Genomic DNA, 22,115 nt, shown 5'->3' with positions numbered 1-22,115 from the left:
GCCGCAACTTGCTGCTAGTGATGCTTGCCAGATGGCGACACCCGCTGCTGTCTCTGGCACTGCTCCAACGCTGCTACGTCTCCCATGGTGTACGCCTCGCCCGGATCCCGGAATGCCAGGTGGGAAGCGAATGTGGCCCATCCTGGATCCACTGCAGACCGCTGTCACTGCCCTCCTTCAGGCAGGCCGTGCAATCTCCAAGTACCCAGCTGCCGTTCCGTCCCGCCCCGGTGTTGTGCCCCCAGATGAAGAAAACAGCCCGAACAAGTACACAGAAATAAAATAAGAACATTTACAACATCGCTGCCTGACTGGCCCCTATAAGCGTGGACCAGCACAGGTCCGTCCCCACGCTCGACTGGCCTAGCACACCTTCCGTCCAAAGGTAAAAGTACCTCATTATTTAAACTGCCTTTTCACTTACCGCTGACGTAGTGTCAGAGAGAGACAGAAACTATGGCAGAGATACATTCCCAAACGTCAGCCATCTTCAAGTCTCGACTTGGCTCTGGCCTAGTTCCTCGCCTCATATCGCAATAACTTCAAGCAACGCTGCGGTTTGCTGCCTCGTTGTTGCTTCACACAAAACAATTCGTGCGCGCAATAGCGCCGTCACAGCATCGCACTCGCGAATGCCATGTTTGCATTTCCTGCCCTACTAGCCGTTGACTGTTTCAACACTCTGCCAGCGGCCCCAGATTCCATCGTCCAACCACACGTTCATTGACTTTTAACAAAAATTTCCTCTTTCCTACGACTACGACTAATACTAGCGCAGCCTCTGGGTTTAAATCTATATTCTGAACTCTGTGGACTGTTGAATCCATTCGACAGGTGCTACAATTCTACCTCGCTTGCACAAAGGATAGTAATGCTATCACTGAATCTTACGACTAACACCCTTTCACCATTAACTACATCTAAATCTTTGGAGATACTCTACAAGCCAAGGTACGGTGCGTGGCGGAGGTTACCCTGTATCACTACTAGTGGTTTCCTTTCCTGTTCCACTCGAAAATAGAGCGAGGGATAAACGACTGTCGGTATGCTTCCGTATGAGGCTTAATTTGCCGTATCTTATCTTCGTTGCATGTTGGCGGCAATAGGATTGTTCGTCATTCCACTGCAAAAGACGTTTCTCTAAAGTTTCTCAGTAGCGTTTCTTGAAAAGAACGTCGCCTTCCCTGCAGGGCTGCCCATTTGAGTTCCCGAAGCATCTCCGTTACACTTACGAGTTCTTCGAACCCACCGGTAAGAAATCTAGCAGCGCGCCTCTGAATTGCTTCGACATCTTCCCTCAATCCGACCTGATACGGATCTCAATCGCTGGAGCACTACTGAAGAACAGGTCGCGACAGCATCCTATATGCTGTCTCCTTTACAAGTGATCCACACTATCCTATAATTCTCTCAATAAATCGAAGTCGACCATTCGCCTTCCGTACCAAAGTTCTCACATGATCGTTCCATTTCATATCGCTATGCAACGTTACGCCCAGATATTTAAATGACTTGACTGTGTCAAGCAGGACGCTAGTACTACTGTATCCGAACTTCACATGTTTGTTCTTGCTGTTCATCTGCATTAACTGACATTTTTCTACATTGAGAGCTAGCTGCCATTCATGACAACAACTAGAGGTTTTTGTCTAAGTCATCTAGTGCCTTCCTGCAGTCACTCAACTTCGACACCTTACCGTACACCTCAATATCGTCAGCAAACGAGCACAGATTGCTGCCCACCCCGTCCGCCAAGTCATGTAGAGAACAGCAGTGGTCCTACCACACTTCCCTGGAGCGCTCATGACGAAACCCTGGTCTCTGATGAACACTCGCGTTTGAGGACAACGTATTGGGTTCTATTACTTAAGAAGTCTTCGAGCCACTCACTTAGCTGTGAACTTATTCCATACTCTCGTACCTTCGTCAACAGTCTGCAAAGGGGAACCGTGTCAAACGCTTTCTCGAAGTCTAGAAATATAGAATCTGTCTATTACCCTTCATCCATAGTTCACGGTGTATCATGTGAGAAAAGAGCAAGCTGAGTTTTGCACGAGCGGTGCTTTCTAAAACCATGCTGATTCGTGGATATAAGCTTCTCAGTCTCGAGAAAGTATATTATATCCTGACTGAGAATACGTTCAAGGATTCTGCAGCAAATTAAGACAGGGATATTGGTCTGTAATTTTGCGGCTCTATTCGTTTAGCCTTGTTATATAGTGGAGTCACCTGCGCTTTTTTCCAGTCGCTTGGGACTTTGTGCATGGCGAGCGATTCGCGATAAATGCAAGCTACGTAAGGGGCCAATGCCGCCGAGTACTATCTGTAAAACAGAGAGTGCTCCATCTGGTCCTGGTGATTTTCTGTAACTGCGCTTCGGAACCTTGCTTTAATTTATGGTTTGGTCTTCGATACGCATTACAGGAGAGACGGTGAGATTTGATTACAGGTTTAAGAGGCGGAAACTGCCAGCAGCGCTACGGCAAGTAACTCTGGTCTCTGTGCGCTGTGGCAGGTGCAGCAGCCTGATCGGGCGCGTGGGCGGCGAGCAGACGGTGAGCCTGGGTTCCGGCTGCTTGAAAAAGGGCGTCGTGCAGCACGAGCTGATGCACGCCCTCGGCTTCTGGCACGAGCACAGCCGCTCAGACCGCGACGCCTACGTCACCGTGCTGCTGCGCAACGTTAGGCGAGGTAGGGATGCCAATTATTGCTGAAAAAACCGGTTTTGGATTATATCGGATTTTTCAACGCTAATTTTTTTAAAAACCAAATTCTGTTCGAACAGGCCTTGAAGGCCCAACGGTACCGGCCGACTGCCGTGTCATCCTCAGCTCATAGACGTCACGTATATGTAAGAGCGTGTGGTCAGCACGCCGGTCCCCCGGCCACTGTCGGTTTTCGTGACCAGAGCCGCTGCTTCTCAGGCAAGTAGCTCCTCCATTGGCCCCACAAGGACTGAGTGCATCCCACTTCCCAACAGAGCTCGGCAGATAGAACAGTGGCCCATCCAAGTGCTAGAAGAGCTCGATAGCGCTTAACTTCAGTCATCTGACGGGAACTGGTGTTACAAATGCGACAACGGCGTTTGCAACGCCAGTTTAACCGGACTGTTAAAACCGCTAGAAATAACCAGTTTCTGAAATAACCGATTATCGGTTTGTTTTTCTGTTATTTCCTGTAATAATCGTAGAAACCAAATAAAGATTGCAAAGTTTCGACTCCCTCAGTTTCAAGATGCATAGGACTTAAATGTTAAACTAAACAGTTGTGGAATTTGAAATAACTACGCAGCCTCCAACTCACAGTTAAAAGTTTTGGCTGGTTTCGTTGTCTAGGGGCTGGGATATGTAGTTACCGCATTACAGGTCAAATATTGCTGAGTCTACAGCACAAGATAAGAATACACACATGAATCGAATGGTCGAAGGTTTCTATCACTCGGCAATTGCGAATTATGAATGTAACATATAAATTTATAAATGAAAGATTGCAAGCAAATAAAATCTGCAGGTACTATCTTAACGACTTTAAATGATGAGTACGATAGTAGAAGTACTTTTGAGAATGCCGTATATTTCTGAAAAACACTTATTGGTGTCGATGGTCCAGCAATTAAATAAAATATAAGCTGAATAACAGGGAAACAATAGATTCCTACTGCACGTAATTAGTTATTAACAACAACATAGCTCGCGAGATATTCACTTCTAAACGCACACTACGTCTTCACTGTAGAAGCCACGGAAATCTCACGAGTTCACAAGTCTGCACTCCAAAGTATTTCTGTCTCTCGTGACCACGCGCAAACCGCTCCACACTGCAAGTCCCCTCTGTCCGCCGCTCGTGGTCTCGCGGTAGCGTTCTCGCTTCCCGAGCACGGGGTCCCGGGTTCGATTCCCGGCGGGGTCAGGGATTTTCACCTGCCTCGAGATGACTGGGTGTTTGTGTTGTCCTCATCATTTCATCATCATCCCGGAAAGTGGCGAAATTGGACTGAGCAAAGATTGGGTAATTGTACGGGCGCTGATAACCACGCAGTTGAGCGCCCCACAAACCAAACATCATCATCATCACTGCAAGTCCCTCTCGCGACCGTGCGTCCGCCGCGTCCAGCCCTCCTTCTGTCCCGTAGTGTCGAGAACTCCGCACTGCCCAGAACCACCTTCCATCCAGTCTCCCCATTCACGAGAGCTGTGATTGGCTAGAGTGCTCACGCCGTGTCTTCAATCCAACGCACTCACACAAAAATAGTGAAGCACATTCAAAGTACTGGATTTACATTTAAATAACTTGAAATTAAATAAATATCCCTACAGCTGGACCGTAAACACGCTCTAACACACATTATTAGATACATAAACAAATTAAGTAAACATATATCAAAGGAAAAGAACAAAAGGTAGGCCAGTAGCCTAATGTCTCTGTGCTTTCTAAAACACAGTAAATATTTAACCAATTTCTTCATGATTAGTATATATCGGATATAAACAAAGACATAGATGAATAAATACATTTATAAGCATGCTGCAACTTTTTTTTTTCGCGTAACAGTGGAGTAGTTATGGCCTGACACGATCGATAGTAATCGGCCACTTATAACTCTTGTACTATTCAAGTTACATGCTTGTAATTCATACTAATTTAGGTTTACACTAATAGTTTTCTAAAGACATGGCGATCGACCAAATCGGATGAAGCGTTTATATTTTGGAAATTCGTTGCTCTGTGTTACTTGTATAATTTACCGTCGGATACGAAACTTTAAACTAATAAAGATATTGAAAATCTGATTACGCAATCAGAATCATCATGCAAATAATAATAATAATGTACATGTTTCTTTTTGAGGTATCACGATTCATCTGGCTACTATTAATTTCTATACGGTCCGTGCGACCACTGCTTCCTAAGAACTTAGAATATTTTCAGGGCACAACGACTCGCCTGTTATCTCACACAGTCAAATAAAAGAAAATTTAGTCCGTCCACTCTTTTCGAAGTGTGGTGAGTGATTGACTACCACAAAAAATGAGCAATATTCTCCTTCTGATTCTAATTTTTTGAAACTCTTCTCAAAAGCCTTATGATAAACGTGGATCATACCACTACTTAGACATTACGAATAGTCAATGCTAATGGATGACAACTGAGGCTGAAGATCTGTATTTTTCATGTTAATTTGTCAGTTTTCAAGGGTTAAAAGCAGATAAAGGCATGCTGTGTAGAAACAATCAGCATATCAGCTGCTTTCTATTTTTATTGTAAACTATAAATGAACTGTTAGGTATTAAGTTTTCTCTTCGTATTATGTCGCAAGTTTGTTGTGGCTCCTTCTGTTTCTAATCTTTTAAAGCGAATGGAGCATTGTACTTCATTCATACTACACTTTGTAAAATATTTGCAATGAAGGGGTGGTCACATTCTGTAATACACGTGATGTCCGACGACGACAGTGAGAAACTAACATATAGACCAGAGGGGCCTAACATCTAGTAGGCCACGCCACATGCTAACAGGTATATAATTGTCTCAGAAGGGCTGTGTCAGTTCTTATGCCATTTGTTTGTCGCTCGTTTCAGTCCTTATTGTTATTAAAATAGCACTGAAAAATACCAGTTATTCAGAACCAAAATACCGTTATCGGTTTTAACTGGCCGGTTCTTTTCCATCCCTAGCCCCACGCCGTCGGGGCATTCAAAGCCGTGTGACTCTTCACACCACACTACATGCTACCAGTCAGCTGGAGTCCAGTTTCTGCGTTGTCTGGCCAAATGTAGACGTGCAGCTTTATGTACCTACTCACTCTCTCTCTCTCTCTCTCTCTCTGTAAAACACATACACACACACACACACACACACACACACACACACACACACACACACACAGTAACATGAACATAGTATTCCTACAAACAAAGTTTCCAACACTCCACAGCGACAAGAAGCAACAATTAAGACGTATTTCACATCAGTACAAAACATAAATCCATAACACAGCCAACCACACAACAAGTCATAAACATTAAAGTTTTACACTCATGCTCCAGACGCTGAAAATAACACCTCTCAAGCCCCTAAGTACAAACATGAACTAAAAATAAGCTAACAAATTGCTGTTGAAAATGAGTACAAAACAGGCACCATAAACCATCTCAACAACAAAATAAACATGAAAGGTAATGGAAGTGCCACACAAGTGCACATCCAAAGAGGCAGAACACAGGCAACACAACAGACCACATTTCGTCAGAAAAAAACAAATGTTACGCACTAACATAAAGTACATAATAAACAATGGAAATATCATGTGAGTAGGACCTTCCATTGGGTAGACCATTCGCCGGGTGCAAGTCTTTCGATTTCACGCCACTTCGGCGACTTGTGCGTCGATGGGGATGAAATGATCATGATTAGGACAACACAACACCCAGTCCCTTTGCGAAGAAAATCTCCGAGCCAGCCGGGAATCGAACCCGGGCCCTTTGAATTGACATTCTGTCACGCCGACCGCTTTTTTTTGCCTTTTGTTCGGTATTGTTCGTTGCATTTCGTATGAGCGAACGTCACAAGACATCCGTTCAAGTTGATTGTTGATTCGTTTACTCAGTTTTTTTTATTAAAGAGGGCAAGCAGCCCTTTGACCGAACACACTGAGCTACCGTCCCCGCATCACACACCTACCAGGGGCGGACATAATAAACAATAATAAAATAATATATAGAACCGGAAATGTAATGAAGAAGCAAGGGATCCTTGTAGCATTCAGAGCAAACGACGCATTACAAGAAAGACTAAGATCAGACAAAGGAACTCCAGACAATTTCAGCAATGCAAGAATATACCACCTCACATGTAACTCCTGTCAAACCCAGTACACAGGGCAAACTTGCAGAAACAAGAAAATACTCAGAACACATGAGATCTCGAAACAGTAAAAGCAGAATTCCGCGTTGGCAGAAGGCTTAATAAATGAAATCCACAATCCTACAAATATCGAAACTAATCTCACATCCTAAAACACAACAACAATTTACACCAGAAATTAACTTTAGTAATAAATTATTACATACGAAAGACTATAGTGAAAGGAAAAACGTAATAAATGAAAGCACAACGCTTTGCAACAACACACTCGTCGTTGCCTTAAGAGAACTGACCCAGGACACAGAAGAGAAATGAAATACACACGCACACACACACACACACACACACACACACACAGACACACACACACACACACACACACTTAAACGCATGATTACCCCCCACCCACCCAAATCCCACACAGAGACCTACGTAAGGAACAGAAATAGTCAGAATTCGAACTAAGAACACAGGAATTTCCTAACAGGGTACACAGGTCACACGGGAGCTCTGAAGAGTGACATCACACATTCAAATTTCGCAGAGCATTTAACTATGAACCAAAATTTGCTTGCAATACATCTCGCGACACACACCAACATTAAGATTAATTATGACCAATCTGAAAAGATACAACTACTGGATATAAAGTCCGCCTTTTGAGTAAAACACAGTTTCTTCAAGTGACCGAAACATGTTTCATCACCTCTGTGCCGTTATCAGTTGGTTTTCATTAGTGAAATCCGTTTTCCTTTTGGGAAAATGTTCACATTTCACATATTTCAATAAAGAAAACCCACTGATAATTCGCAGAAATGGCGTGTTGGATGATACTCCAGAATTTAGATACACACGCTCTTCATTTCGACATTTTATTTAGCTGACCATCATTATGAATTTAGATGCCTTTTCCCGTGTTCATTATGCATGACTTATTTTGGCTTCAGACAGTAATTTATACTTTGATATAATCTCCAGAGCTGTGTGTACTTCTTCTTCACATCGGATCAAGAAGCCTATATAGTCTGCATGCGCATTACACACAATTTTTCCATTTCGTATACAATCCTTGTAATTTTTCTGCTAGAGTGGCAGCAAAGATTCGACAGCAATGGCGACAAGCGCCGTGGTGATCGAGCATCCCTGTCGCATGGAGTCGTTTCTCTTTATCTCTGTGTTAGTTGTCCATTGACTATATTATTTGGCTACACCACTGCATAAGATATTTTGTATGATACTGGTTAATTGGCACGGGAGACCCATCGTGCGAAGATGGTGGTAAGCAAAAATTGCTCCATCAAACGGTTTCTCTAACTCTAGGAAGACTATTGCGCACTTTATTTGAAAAGGTTATGTATTCAGAAAAATGAAGGATTTTCTTTTCTCTTCCGAAGCTCATTTGGTACTGCCCAGGCTGTTGTGTCCATCGCAGTTTTCAGTCTTTTCACTAATAACTGCACCATAATTTTGTAGTCGCCATTCAAGAGGCTCATTGCCTTTAGATTCCCAACAGTTTTTTCTTCTCTTTTTCGGTACTGAGACTATCATTTCCTCTAGGACACAATCGGAATCCCACTGTTTAGATTTATTATCTCGTTACAACTGCACAGCAGTTTAGTCTTTCTTTGTGTTTTGGACTTTGTAAGGTAGCGTCTTTGTCCCAGTCCTCATCAATTTCCATAGTGAAGTTTTCTATTTCCTCGGCACCGAGTTCTCTTCATTCATTGTTTGATAGTATGTATTGAGCATCTTCATTGGAGAATTGTTGGTCTTTAGTGCTATAAGTTGGTTGAATATGGCGGTTTGTATCGTCTCGTGAGAATTTTCCCATCGTTTGGTTTAAGTTCAGTGAAACTATCGTAACAGATGGTATTTCAACATTTAATCTTCATCTATCTTGTCCGCGGTCTAGATCTTATTTTGTTGCCTCTTCAGTGGTATTGGTTTTGCTATAATTTGTTTTATCTTCGCATAATTTCCTATTACTTGTTCTTCTGAAAGGTGCAGATCTCTGAGGCAGCTATAACAGAATTCCGTTGTCTTTCTATGCCACATACTTTTATCTCTTGAATGCGACATGATAATCCAAGTTGCGTGTCATGCTTCAATTCCTAAGTATTAGTCAACTGTAGTGCAAGGATTAGATTGTCTAATAACGTCGATTTGTTAAGGTTAGTTGTTTGGTCCTTAAGACGGAAGATCCGGTTAAACCCTCCTGCGAGGATAATTTTTTCTTGAATTCTGCGCATTTTTTAAGGCTTGGTCCTTAAGACTGAGTTACTGTTACTGTCGTCTTCACACTGATTTGATGCAGCTCTACGTGCCGTTCTATCCCGTGCGAGCCTCTTCTTCATCTCTAAATAACTCTTGCAACCTCTACGATTCTTACCGCCCCCCCTGCTCCCTCCCCCACTTCCTTCACTACTAAACAGATTATCCAATGATGCTTCAGAATGTGACCTAGCAGTCGATCCCTTCATTTGATCAAGTTGTGACACTAATTTCATGTCTCCCCAATTCTGTTCAGTACCTCCTCATTAGTTACGTGGTCGACTCACCTAACCTTCTACATTCTTCTCAAACACCACGTTTCGAAAGATTATGTTCTCCTTTTGTCTATACTGTTTATCCTCCATGTTTCATTTCCATACATGGCTACACTCCAGACAAAAATCTTCAGAAGAGACGTCCTTACACTTAAATCTATATTCAATGTTAACAAATATCTTTTCTTCAGAAACGCTTTTCTTGCCATTGCCAGTCTACATTTTATATCCTTTCTACTTCGGCCTTCATTATTTTGCTGCCCAAATAGCAAAACTCATCTACTACTTTAAGTGTCTCATTTCCTAAGCTAATTCCTTTAGCATCACCTGACTTAATTAGCCTACATAGCATTACCCTCGTTTTGCCTTTTTTTATGTTCATCTTACATTCACCTCTCAAGACACTGTCTATTCGTTCAACTGCTCTTCCAAGTCTTTTGCTGCCTCTGACAGAATTACATTGTCATCGGCAAACCTCAAAGTTTTTGTTTCTTCTCCCTGAACTTTAATTCTTGCTCCAAATTTTTCTTTGACTTCCTTTACGGCTTGTTCAATATACAGATTGAATAACATTGGGGATAGGCTACAACCCTGTCTCACACACTTCTCAACCGTTGCTTCCCTTTTAGGAGCCCCTCTACTCTCATAACTGCCGTCTTGTTTCTGCACAGGTTGTAAACAGCATTTCGCTCATTGTATTTTACCCCATCAATCTTCAAAATTTCAGTAAACATTGTCAAAATTAAAACTCTGAAACTGCTAAAACGTAGGTCTGCCATTCCTTAATATACCTTCTAAGATAAGTCGTATGTTCAGTACTGCCTCGCGTGTTCCTACATTTCTCCGGAATCCAAATTGATCTTCCCCGAGGCTGGCTTCTAACAGTTTTTCCATTCTGCTGTAAAGAATTCGTGTTAGTATTTAGCAACCGTATCTTATTGAACTGATAGTTCAGTAATTTTCGCACCTGCCAGCAATTGCTTTCTGTGGAATTGGATTACATTCTTCTTGAAGTCTAAGAGTATTCTGCCTGTCTCATACAGTTTGCACACCAGATGGAAGAATTTTCTCATGGTTGGCTTTCCCAAGGCTATCAGCAATTCTGACGGAATATTCTCTACCACTGGGGCATTGTTTCGACTTACCATAGATCTTTCAGAGCTCTGTCAAATTCTTCTCATAGTATGATATCTCCCATCTCATTTTCATCTACGTCCACTTCCTTTTCTGCAATATTGCCATCAAGTTCATCTCGCATGTATAGACCCTCTATATACTCCTTCCATCTTCAGTATCCCTTCTTTGCTGAGGACTGGCTTTCCATCTGAGCTCTTGATATTCATACAGCTGCTTCTAAATCCTTCCATTTGACCTCTGTCCACTCTTGTTTGGCTATTTTTCACTTCCCCTCAATCTCATTTTTTAAACGTCTGTATTCGCTTTCGCCTGCTTCAGTTGCAACATTTTTGAAATTTCTCTTCTCATCAATGAAATTAATTATTTCTTGTGTTATCCAAAGATTTATAATAGGCCTTGTCTTTTCATGTATTGAACCCTCTGTTGCCTTCACTATTTTATCACTTAAAGCTACGCATTCATCTTCTACTGTACTCTTTCCTTTTCTAGTCAACTATTGCCTAATGCTCCTTCTGAAACTCTCAGCAACCTCCGGTTATTTCAACTTATCTAGGTCCCATCTCCTTACTTTCCTTCCTTTTTGCAATTTCTTCAGTTTTAATCTACTGTTCATAACCAATAAATTGTGGCCAGAGTCCACATCTGCTCCTGGATATGTCTTCCAATTTAAAATCGGGTTCCTAAATCTCTGTATGACCATTGTATAATGAATCTGAAAATTTACGATGCCTCCATGTCTCTTCCACGTGTACAACATTAATTTATGATTCTTAAACCAAGCGTCAGCGATGATTAAATTATGCTCTGTGCAAAATTCTACCAGGTGGCTTCCTCTTTCATTCCTTTGCCCCAGTCCATGTTCACCTACTATTTTTCCTTCTCTTCCTTTTCCTACTACCGAATTCCAGTTCCCGGTATCAACTTAATTTTCATCTCCTTTAACTAACTGAATAATTTATACACAGTTAAAAGTCTCCTGCGAAGATGATACTTCCATAAGATTTTCCGAAAGAAGGAACTGTTTCACCTTTAAAGAACTCCGCAATCTTGTGCTTATTATTACTTCTGGACTGTTCATAGATAATGTTGATTTTGCTTTTGTGGAAGGTACCGGCGATTCCTCTACTGTCTGGGAGCTGTTCTGTTTCTCTTAATGGTATTCCTCCTCTTTTGAGGGTGGCCATGCCCGTTGTTTCCTGGTTTCATTATGGCACTGCAGTCCCTTAGTTTTTCTAATTGGATATACGCTACTTTCTGCAGCAAGGCTATGTCTATTTCTGCAGAGGATAAGAAATCTTGCAGATTATTTAACTGTAACGCTGAATGTACTCCAATGATATTTACTGTCTCAACTCTATTCGCTTGTAGTGACTTCATGTACTGTTTCTCTGGCTGGAGTTAATACTCGCCTTTGTAGAGTCAGTTAGGTGCTCCTCTTTCTGATTTCTGTTCCATTGAAGTGTTGTCCTCTCTCAGCATCTCGTGTACTCGTTGGCAGAGTAATGCTTCTTTTATTGCTTCAGGTATCTCCATCACATCTGTATCGTAGACGGTTTCCTCAGTTTCGTCTGTACACTCCCCTCTGCACGTTACTTTGGACTTTTTCTTTGTTATTTCCGTTCTGTTCCAAGAACACAGGCCAGCAAAAAATTTTTTTAAAAAACTATTTTGATAGCTGATTTTCATAGATTTTTGTGTGATGACTCCAAAAGTAGCCTTTGTTTTTTTGTACCAACCATAGTTTTCGAGCAATATGCTTTTTATTATATAGTATAAAAATCCTGTGCTATACGGTAAATGGGGAAATTAATAAAACATTTTGTTACTACATAAGCATGGTTTGTATTTACAATAAGCTACTTAAAACAATGATATGTGTTAATAGAGGTATCGCTTGTCACCTGGAATTGGTTCGTATTTTCTTTCTCTTTTTTCTCTGAAGCTTCTTGTGTAGACTTTTCTACGATAAGTCGCTTGCTGAACTTCTCGGTGAAGTTACCAACGGTAGTCCCCCATCATGTTGTTGTTCCAGCGGCCTTGGTAGCGTTTTTCCATCACTTTAATGTACTGGTGAAAACGCTTTCCTTGTTCCTCACTAACATCTCCTTTGTTGTCCTGGAAGTAATTAAGGTGACTGTTCAAAAAGTGAACTTTCAGGCTCATTGAACATCCTTAAGTTTTAAACTTATTTAACATTGTAGCTATAATAGAAACATATTTTGGGTCTTTTTCATGTCCTAAGAACTTTGTAACGACTTGCTTGAATGATACCCATGCTTCTTTCTCATTTAAGGTCATAGTGGACACAAAGTTAACATCAAACATCAATTTTCTAATGTCAGGTCCGACAAAGACGACTTCTTTTAGTTTAGCTACTGAAAGGTGTGGAAACTTTTGGCAGAGATACTTAAAACATGGTCCATCTTTAGGCAAAGCCTTTACAAAGCCTTTAGGTCCAACTTTATATGTAGAGGCGACTGGAGTAGGTTTTTTGGATCTGAAAGGTTTTTGTATAGAGTGTTCTTCTCACCAGGTTTTAAAGGCTCCCTCACAAGAAACAGTGTTGATCCCCAGCCCCACTGTCGCACTCACACAAGAAACATGGAAATTTGTAAAGCCACCTTGCTGACCAAGGAGCATGCATGTTATTTTTAGACCACCACGTATCATCCACCCATGAGCAGAATAGGCTATTTTCTTTAGCACTATTTCTAGGTTTTCATAGCTTTCTTTCATATGTACAGAATGTCCAACAGGTATAGATGCATGTATGCTACCCTTGTGTAATAATACAGCGTTAAACTAGTCTTCCTTTTTGTATTCAATACCAAACTCATTCATCAACAGTTCACTAAATCACCTTCTTGTTGAAAAAAGGTGGAAAATTGCTGCTCTCTCTTTCTATACATGTATGTGTTGGTTCCAACTTCCAACAAGTTCTTTTCTTTTAATCTAGAGCCAAGCCATTCAGCTTTTTCTTTCGTTAAGCCCAGACCCCTAACCAAATCGTTAAGCTCGGTCTGAGTAAACAGTTTGGGGGTCTAGACTTTCTTTATCATAATGAAATTCATCATCATCTGGTTCATCTAAATCACATTGTACATCAGAAAATGCTTCTGCTGGAACAGAATTTAAATCATCTGGTGTTTCAGGAACCGGCAAATCCGCACCATGCCCTACTGGTCGGATGGGGGACAGAAGGTTATGGTAGCTTATTACCTTCTTGTTTTTCGAATTATGCCCAGTAATATCAACACTGCTAAAGTAGCAATCATCAGAATGATTTTTTGGCTCCCTCCACATCATAGGAACAGCAAATCTAAAGGTTTTTTCTCCTTCTTGGACCATTTTCTCAGATCTTCAACACACACATAACATACCATATACGTCGCCCAAGATTTATTTTGATCACCAAGTTTAGATCCACCGTATGATAGATAAACATTTTTCACAAAGTCTGTAATGTTCCTTTGGTGTTTTTAATCACAAATTCACCGCAAATGTAACAAAAACTTTCAGCTGAGTTTTTACAACAAACATTAGACATTGTACTGAGCACATGTACAGGAAATTGGAAAGTGAGGTTAGGTTGAGAGTAAACAAAACACCATCTGTTAACACAAAAATAGAATCGACCTGTAACCTCCCCCTTACTAATCGACCTATCCAGCTTACGATATAAATTATGATCGTGGATCGCGTGTATACCTAATGGAATTTTTCTAATTGCATAAGGCTATCTTTCCTGAAGAATTAATACCAATAACTAAAGGGTAAGTGTACAACCGATCTTACTGATAGGAAAGTCTAATTACTTTTTCTACACTCCTGGAAATGGAAAAAAGAACACATTGACACCGGTGTGTCAGACCCACCATACTTGCTCCGGACACTGCGAGAGGGCTGTACAAGCAATGATCACACGCACGGCACAGCGGACACACCAGGAACCGCGGTGTTGGCCGTCGAATGGCGCTAGCTGCGCAGCATTTGTGCACCGCCGCCGTCAGTGTCAGCCAGTTTGCCGTGGCATACGGAGCTCCATCGCAGTCTTTAACACTGGTAGCATGCCGCGACAGCGTGGACGTGAACCGTATGTGCAGTTGACGGACTTTGAGCGAGGGCATATAGTGGGCATGCGGGAGGCCGGGTGGACGTACCGCCGAATTGCTCAACACGTGGGGCGTGAGGTCTCCACAGTACATCGATGTTGTCGCCAGTGGTCGGCGGAAGGTGCACGTGCCCGTCGACCTGGGACCGGACCGCAGCGACGCACGGATGCACGCCAAGACCGTAGGATCCTACGCAGTGCCGTAGGGGACCGCACCGCCACTTCCCAGCAAATTAGGGACACTGTTGCTCCTGGGGTATCGGCGATGACCATTCGCAACCGTCTCCATGAAGCTGGGCTACGGTCCCGCACACCGTTAGGCCGTCTTCCGCTCACGCCCCAACATCGTGCTGCCCGCCTCCAGTGGTGTCGCGACAGGCGTGAATGGAGGGACGAATGGAGACGTGTCGTCTTCAGCGATGAGAGTCGCTTCTGCCTTGGTGCCAATGATGGTCGTATGCGTGTTTGGCGCCGTGCAGGTGAGCGCCACAATCAGGACTGCATACGACCGAGGCACACAGGGCCAACACCCGGCATCATGGTGTGGGGAGCGATCTCCTACACTGGCCGTACACCACTGGTGATCGTCGAGGGGACACTGAATAGTGCACGGTACATCCAAACCGTCATCGAACCCATCGTTCTACCATTCCTAGACCGGCAAGGGAACTTGCTGTTCCAACAGGACAACGCACGTCCGCATGTATCCCGTGCCACCCAACGTGCTCTAGAAGGTGTAAGTCAACTACCCTGGCCAGCAAGATCTCCGGATCTGTCCCCCATTGAGCATGTTTGGGACTGGATGAAGCGTCGTCTCACGCGGTCTGCACGTCCAGCACGAACGCTGGTCCAACTGAGGCGCCAGATGGAAATGGCATGGCAAGCCGTTTCACAGGACTACATCCAGCATCTCTACGATCGTCTCCATGGGAGAATAGCAGCCTGGATTGCTGCGAAAGGTGGATATACACTGTACTAGTGCCGACATTGTGCATGCTCTGTTGCCTGTGTCTATGTGCCTGTGGTTCTGTCAGTGTGATCATGTGATGTATCTGACCCCAGGAATGTGTCAATAAAGTTTCCCCTTCCTGGGACAATGAATTCACGGTGTTCTTATTTCAATTTCCAGGAGTGTATTTTTAGTAAATTGAACAGGGCTACAATTTGGAAAAATGGAAGTTATTTTGTGCATTCACTCACGAACAACACTGTACGGAAACGGGGTACCACTGATCATGAATCCAAAAGTTACACTAATGAACGAAAAGGAAATAATTACGGTCGCCATCCCACAAGGGCGATTTACATCCAAAATTCTGTACAAGATGATGGGAAAGAAAAACATTTATTATTAAACACTGACGTGGCAACTGAAGGATGACACGTTTTTTGACACTAATTTTAAGTATGTAATGATAAAGAAAACTGAGAAGTCACTTTTACGTTAAGTTTGTCATTAAATTTTGAAAAAGGCAATCGAGTAATGATTTGAAAATATCCACTTAAGCTGTATGTTAGTATTGAACTTCGTTACGTGAACAGTGACTTTCAGAGATCTCAACATAACGTCATCAAAGAAATTTAGAGAAAGGCAAGCACTTTTTACTTTGCAGCTACTCAGTTTTCAAATTGGATTTCATATTATTGTCTGAACAACTGAGCCCTTTTTTTTTACTGACCTGAACAGAATTAAATACCAGAATACCCGCTCTCTCTGCGCGCTCTGCGCAACAACCTCCTACCGAAAGATTTTATAACGCACAAGCACTGCTATTATCGTTGCTAGTCGATGCAAATGACAATTCCTTCGCCTTTTTCCCAGTGCTTATAAGTTTCACAGTAAAACACAGATAAATAAAATGAAACGTCAACAGACTTTTACCTAAATGTAGACATACAGTGAAGCAATGTCCTTACTTATTAAAAGAAAGCATTTAAATTACAAATATTTACATACAATTAAAAAGAAATTTACATATCGGTAGCAGGTGCCATGCATCCTGCGTTTTCGGTGTTACAGACCCTTTTTTTTGCCAGAAAATGTTTTTCAGCAGTGCTACCAACGTCATCTACATTCATTACACCTCCTTTTTTTTTAGATTATTTTAACCAGATAAAAGCTGTTAAATTCTTTAAAAAAATCGCTTAATTTAATAACTTTAACTGTAAAATGTGAAAAAATGGTGGGTGATACAGATTTTTAAGTATCATATTTGGATTTCCCACCCTAAAAAACATAAGAATAAGGTATTATCAGCAAAAAAGTTTTTCCATCGTTGGCCTGTGGAATTATTCTCTTTATGGTCAGGGCCGAAGTTTTTCCTTCCTGCAAACATCCTGCCAGTTGCACTTAAGGAGGAAAGTCTTTCTTCGCTCTGAATTGCGTTTAGCACACCTGTTGTCATGTTGTCTTTCCAGAGGTTTGCTCCATCTGTTTGTTTCCGACTCTTTGAGCTTTACATTAGTGCAGTGTCTGAATTTACAGTGTCGGTAGAGTTCGACCAATGTTGCATCCACATATTGCGACTACCTTTATACAACGGCTATACGATTTACTAGAGTCCTGGTCCAGCACAAATTTTCATATGTTAGCAGTTGGTGTAGCCGTTGTAAAATCGTATGTGCAATTTGCGGATGCATTTCGTAGTCTTTTAGCTTGCTTACATAGTAGTTCACCTATGTGTTCAGTGCCTTGGTGGGCTATATGCCGCTTCTAATTCTCCTTCGTTTTTGGAGACGATCTTCCGGTTATGTTTTCAGATTGTCTTGTGGCAGGTTTTGATTGCTGGCTCAGGTTGTGGTGAATCATGGATGCGTACTATGTACTCAAAAGTGATTTTAATCGGTTCTTGGGGCTAGGATTCGGTCGCATATAGTTATAGTCTAACTTTTCTTTCAATATGTGTATTCGTGTTGGTAGTGACATTATAGCATTATACAACAAATCTCCTTAAATTGAATACTTGCTGTCTACAATAGCAAGGCGCTTAACTCACCTATGGCAGTGTTGTTGACAGCAGACAGCAATGAAACGCGGCTGGTCTGCGCACAACTGTTACGACATGCAGACTGACTAACCACTCGGCTAGGGAAGGCAGACAAGATAAGGATACTCTCCTAGCATTTGTTGATGTGGAGGAAGCTTTCGTTAATGTATGGTGAAATAAGGTATTCACCATCCTCAGAAGATTACGGCTAAAGTATGGAGACAGACGAATAATACACAACGTACACGAAAGACATAGGTGTAATTATAGAAGGTCAAAAGAGACAGGTTCGCCTTAAGAAGTGTGCAAGCCAGGATTACAGCTTATCACCACTGTTGTTTAAATTGGGCGTCGAAGAAGAAACCAAGGAAGTCAGGAAGCGTTTCATAACGCAATTACAAGTTCCGGGGAATAGTTAAAAACGCTAAGATTTTCAGATGACATAGCATACCCGAAGCATACTTTATGCGTCATGTCGCTTAAGGATAGACGGAACAAAGGCAAAAGTGATGAAGACTAGGAGAAAGGAGCATAATAAGTTGCTTAACCTCGGAACTGATAATGTCTCAGTTGTGGAAGTATCCTCCAGTCTACGAATCGAGATTACACAGAAGAGCAGAAGCAACGAAGGTATAAGCAGTCAGATGGTGCAGAGGAGGAGAGCTTTCTTGTGTTAAAGAGCGCTAATGATATCATATAGGAAGTTTCTGCAAGTGTACGTTCTGAGCACAGCGTCGTGTGAAAGCTGATCCTGGTAGTCAGGAGAATGAGGAACTGGAAGCATTTGAAGTGCGATGCTGTCAAAGAGCGTTAAAAACTTTAGTGGATAGACAACCTGCTAAAAGGAAAGTGTGAGGATAGAAATAGATGGAGAGCAACTACCAGAAGAAGAGACAGGTTAGTGAGACATCCAAGAAGATTAACCTGCACTGGGAGGAGCAGTGCAAGAGATAAATACCGCAAGTAAACCGAGACTAGAAGAGATTATAGAGCTTGAGGGTATTTTTGTTCTGTCGTTACAACTACAAAAATGCGTGATTTGTTTCACCAAGCGCGTTTCCCTTTATTGACGTAAAGCATTATCAGTGGTCTGTAATTAAGTTATTTATATTTTGATTTGCCTTCAGATCGAAAAACAGTTCGTTGTGTGGCCATTGTGTCTGCAGTTGCTTTACAACTCTTGAGTGTATTTTTGTTGCAAATCAAAATGTAAATAATTTAATTACAGACCACTGGTAATGTTTTACCGCAATCAAGCGAAACGCGTCCGGTGAAAAAAGTCACTCATTTTACGACAGAACAAAAATACCCTCAAGAATTGTAAAACAACTACGGTCGCGATGGCCACACAAATGAAGAATTTAGATTATAGAGTGTTGTAGATGTGACGTTGTGACGAAGAGGTCAACCCAAGGTAGGAAACACAGCATACCAGTCTAAACACTGATAACTTAAAAAACCAATAGTCTAACTACTATTTACACAAAGAGTGAGCATGACTATCTTTGCCCGTTTTACTTTGTCGCAGGTTATGAGCCCCAGTTCAAGAAGCATGGTTGGCACATAGCACAAAGCCTCGGCCTGCCGTATGACACTGGTAAGTCTAATATAAAAACCTGACAGATAGCAGCGCTTTCATCTTACTGTGTAATATGATGTTTCCAAGTTATACACAGCATATATAAATTTAAGTATCAGCTTATGTGCACAACTCTTACGCAATGAGACAGAAAGCAATCGCGCAATGTCTGTAGTTTGCAAGAAGCGACAGAGCTTCACATCCTGTCAATGTTATTAAAGGTGAAGCACCGACATTGCTCCCTCAGGACCGAAAGGATGGCTACCATGGCTTTGTCGAAGAGCCGTTCGGTCATTCAATTTGGAAGTTTAAGTTAAGTTCCTATGGGACCAACTGCTGAGGTCATCGATCCTTAGGCCTACACACTACTCAATCTAACTTAAACTAATTTACGCCAAGCACAACACACACACCCATGCCCGAGGGAGGACTCAAACCTCCGACTGGGGGAGCCGCGCGGACCGTGGCAAGGCGCCCTACACCGTGCGACTACCCCGCGCGGCTCGGTCATTCACCTCAGGGTGTTAGAGACGTCGCGGTATACCGAATGTGCACGGCTGGGCAGCATTTCAAGCCTGCTCCTACTGAACTCTGCTAATTGGTTACGGAATGTTCTGACTGATATCATGCAACCATTTCCTGTGACATTTTTATTTCTTGTGCTGTGATCAACTAACATCATTATCTTCACTGGAGCGCGTTTATCGACGCATTTAGTATTGTGTTAAAAGAGAGAAATCTTTGAATCCTGCAGTTTTTCGCAATATTATGCTTGAATGTATTACGTAGTTTTACACATAATTCTCAGTAGCAAGAAATAAATGCTACTTAAGTCGTTATCTTGTAGGCTCGATCTAATCTGAAATTGTTTTCATTATGTCTCTTCTGGGAGGAGACAGCTGATACGACGTAAGCAATTTTTTTTTTGTATGTGTAGACAAGGACGCTAAATAAGGTAGCCAGAAGATTCAGCAATGTTAAAGATGTAACGAAAAGTCAGTGTACAAAGGAGTTAAGCTTTATTGTGTAACGGATGTTTCTGATACTAAATAGTTATCAAGTTACGGTGTTTTATTACTGCATGTTTCATACGTTCCTTACAAGTGGAGTTCCCCACATCGAACGGCTATAATCGAAAAAAAATTATTTTAAAATATGAAGTTCTGTCCGTTCCAAGTTCTGTATTTACAAGTTTGAAGGATAACGAATGGATTTTAGATGCACGAGTTGCCGAAAAAAATCCTTGTTAAAGGAGTTATGTGCAGCAGATTCCCAAAACTCATATGTTAGATATTGTGAAACGAAAAGCTAAACGTTTGCTTAAGACAATACCTGTTACCGCATGGAGAAGTTACAAAGCCATGTTTTGCAAAAACAGTAGTTGCTTTCTGTCGTACGTTCTTCCCTTATTCGTCTTCGAAGTACAAATGTGGAGTTTCAGTGAAATGATTAAAACACAGCGGAATGAAACAATTTGTACACCTGATACTCGAACGTTCGACATAATTTTCGGTATATCGGCAGGGCAGTAGTACAGTAACAAAAACCAGTGTGATGACATTATCCAAATCCTTACCTCGATCGGTTCCATCTAACCAGACACAACTAATTGTAAAAGACGTAACGAGGAATGTACTGAACACGGTGCTAACTAGACTGACATTTCTGGAATATGATGTCTCCATAATTGTGTCAATTATTGTTATTGTTGTTATTATTAATATGTGCAGTTAATGTACTTCATCTATGGTAATGTAAACTTACTAAAATTAGTAAGTTATCATTATAGTAGATGAAGTACGTTAACTGTAAATTCTACTACTACATGAATACATGATATTTCAGAAATGTTAGTCTAGTTGACGCTGTGTACATTATATTCCTCGTTACGTCTTCATTATGCGAATAATGAATCCTCACAGAAATGTGTGGCACCAGAATTAAACGAATCTGGAGAAGAAGTTGAATGGATTGGAGAAAGGCAGATACATATTAAAAATACCTACAATCCTCCGCTTGCGTACAAAGTTTTATAGAGTATTTCCATTGGTTTTAAGGTAACGACAGAATTGGAAACCCCCCTCTCAAATATTCCCTACTGAGGATCATTATGCCCCCCTCACAGCTTCATAACGGATCAAATGGAGGTGGGAGGGTGGGGGAGAGGGGGAAGCTTTTCAGCCACTCACTAAAACGTAAGTACCACAATTATGATGTAGATGACAATGATTACAGGAATTACTTAATAGTGATGGCTGGTGGTAAGATCGAAATTGAGAAAACAACTAGGTCTGCGTACACTGGACGGATTTTCCATGAAAGTTTTTCGTTAATTTCTTGTCTCAGCTCACCTCTCACAGGTCCTGCCTGCGCAAATGAACACATGCTTCCATCACAGATATATGTATGTCGTAGTCGCAAGGTTGCGCTGAGAATTACTGGTTCGTCTCTAGGTGAAGAAAAAGAACTTATTCATCAATATTTGGCCGGTAAAGTGAAGTGAGTTGGTAGCGTACAGTTCCTGACTATCAATCTTCGCGTCAATATCCTCAATTAAATCCAAAAGCTGTCTTCAGTGTCCCATGGGATGAAGGAAGGGGAGTTGCATGGGGGTATTAAAGTCTATGGCTCCCTTCTTCTTGGATTTTTATTTATATAAATTTTATGACATACGACTACTGCAATACTGTAAGTTTTTAATGCAGCGTTCTCACATATTCACGGATCATATAGCTACGTTATCGGCTAATTATTAATTGCAATGAATAATAATAAACATTTGATAGTGATTCTATTCCCCCTTGCGTTTGCAGATGTCAGTGTACCAATAACTGAAAGTAGATAAAACCTCGTTACGTGGATACTACATACAAAGGTATGGCATTAAAGGC

The 22,115-nt window shown here is 41.7% G+C and overlaps 1 protein-coding gene across 1 annotated transcript in view; it reads left to right on the top strand.

Moving 5' to 3' along the window:
- Positions 1-22,115, top strand: part of LOC126108579 (zinc metalloproteinase nas-4-like) — a 107,724-nt gene that overhangs the window by 55,513 nt on the left and 30,096 nt on the right. Inside the window, 2 exon segments of the mRNA XM_049913906.1 lie at positions 2,516-2,691; positions 19,174-19,242. Coding sequence (XP_049769863.1) covers positions 2,516-2,691; positions 19,174-19,242 — 245 coding nt within the window.

This window comes from Schistocerca cancellata, chromosome 1 (genome assembly GCF_023864275.1).
Source record: "Schistocerca cancellata isolate TAMUIC-IGC-003103 chromosome 1, iqSchCanc2.1, whole genome shotgun sequence".
Taxonomy (NCBI): Eukaryota; Metazoa; Arthropoda; class Insecta; order Orthoptera; family Acrididae; genus Schistocerca; species Schistocerca cancellata.
Note: the sequence above shows the minus strand (reverse complement) of the source record. Positions and strands in the feature narration are given on the sequence as shown.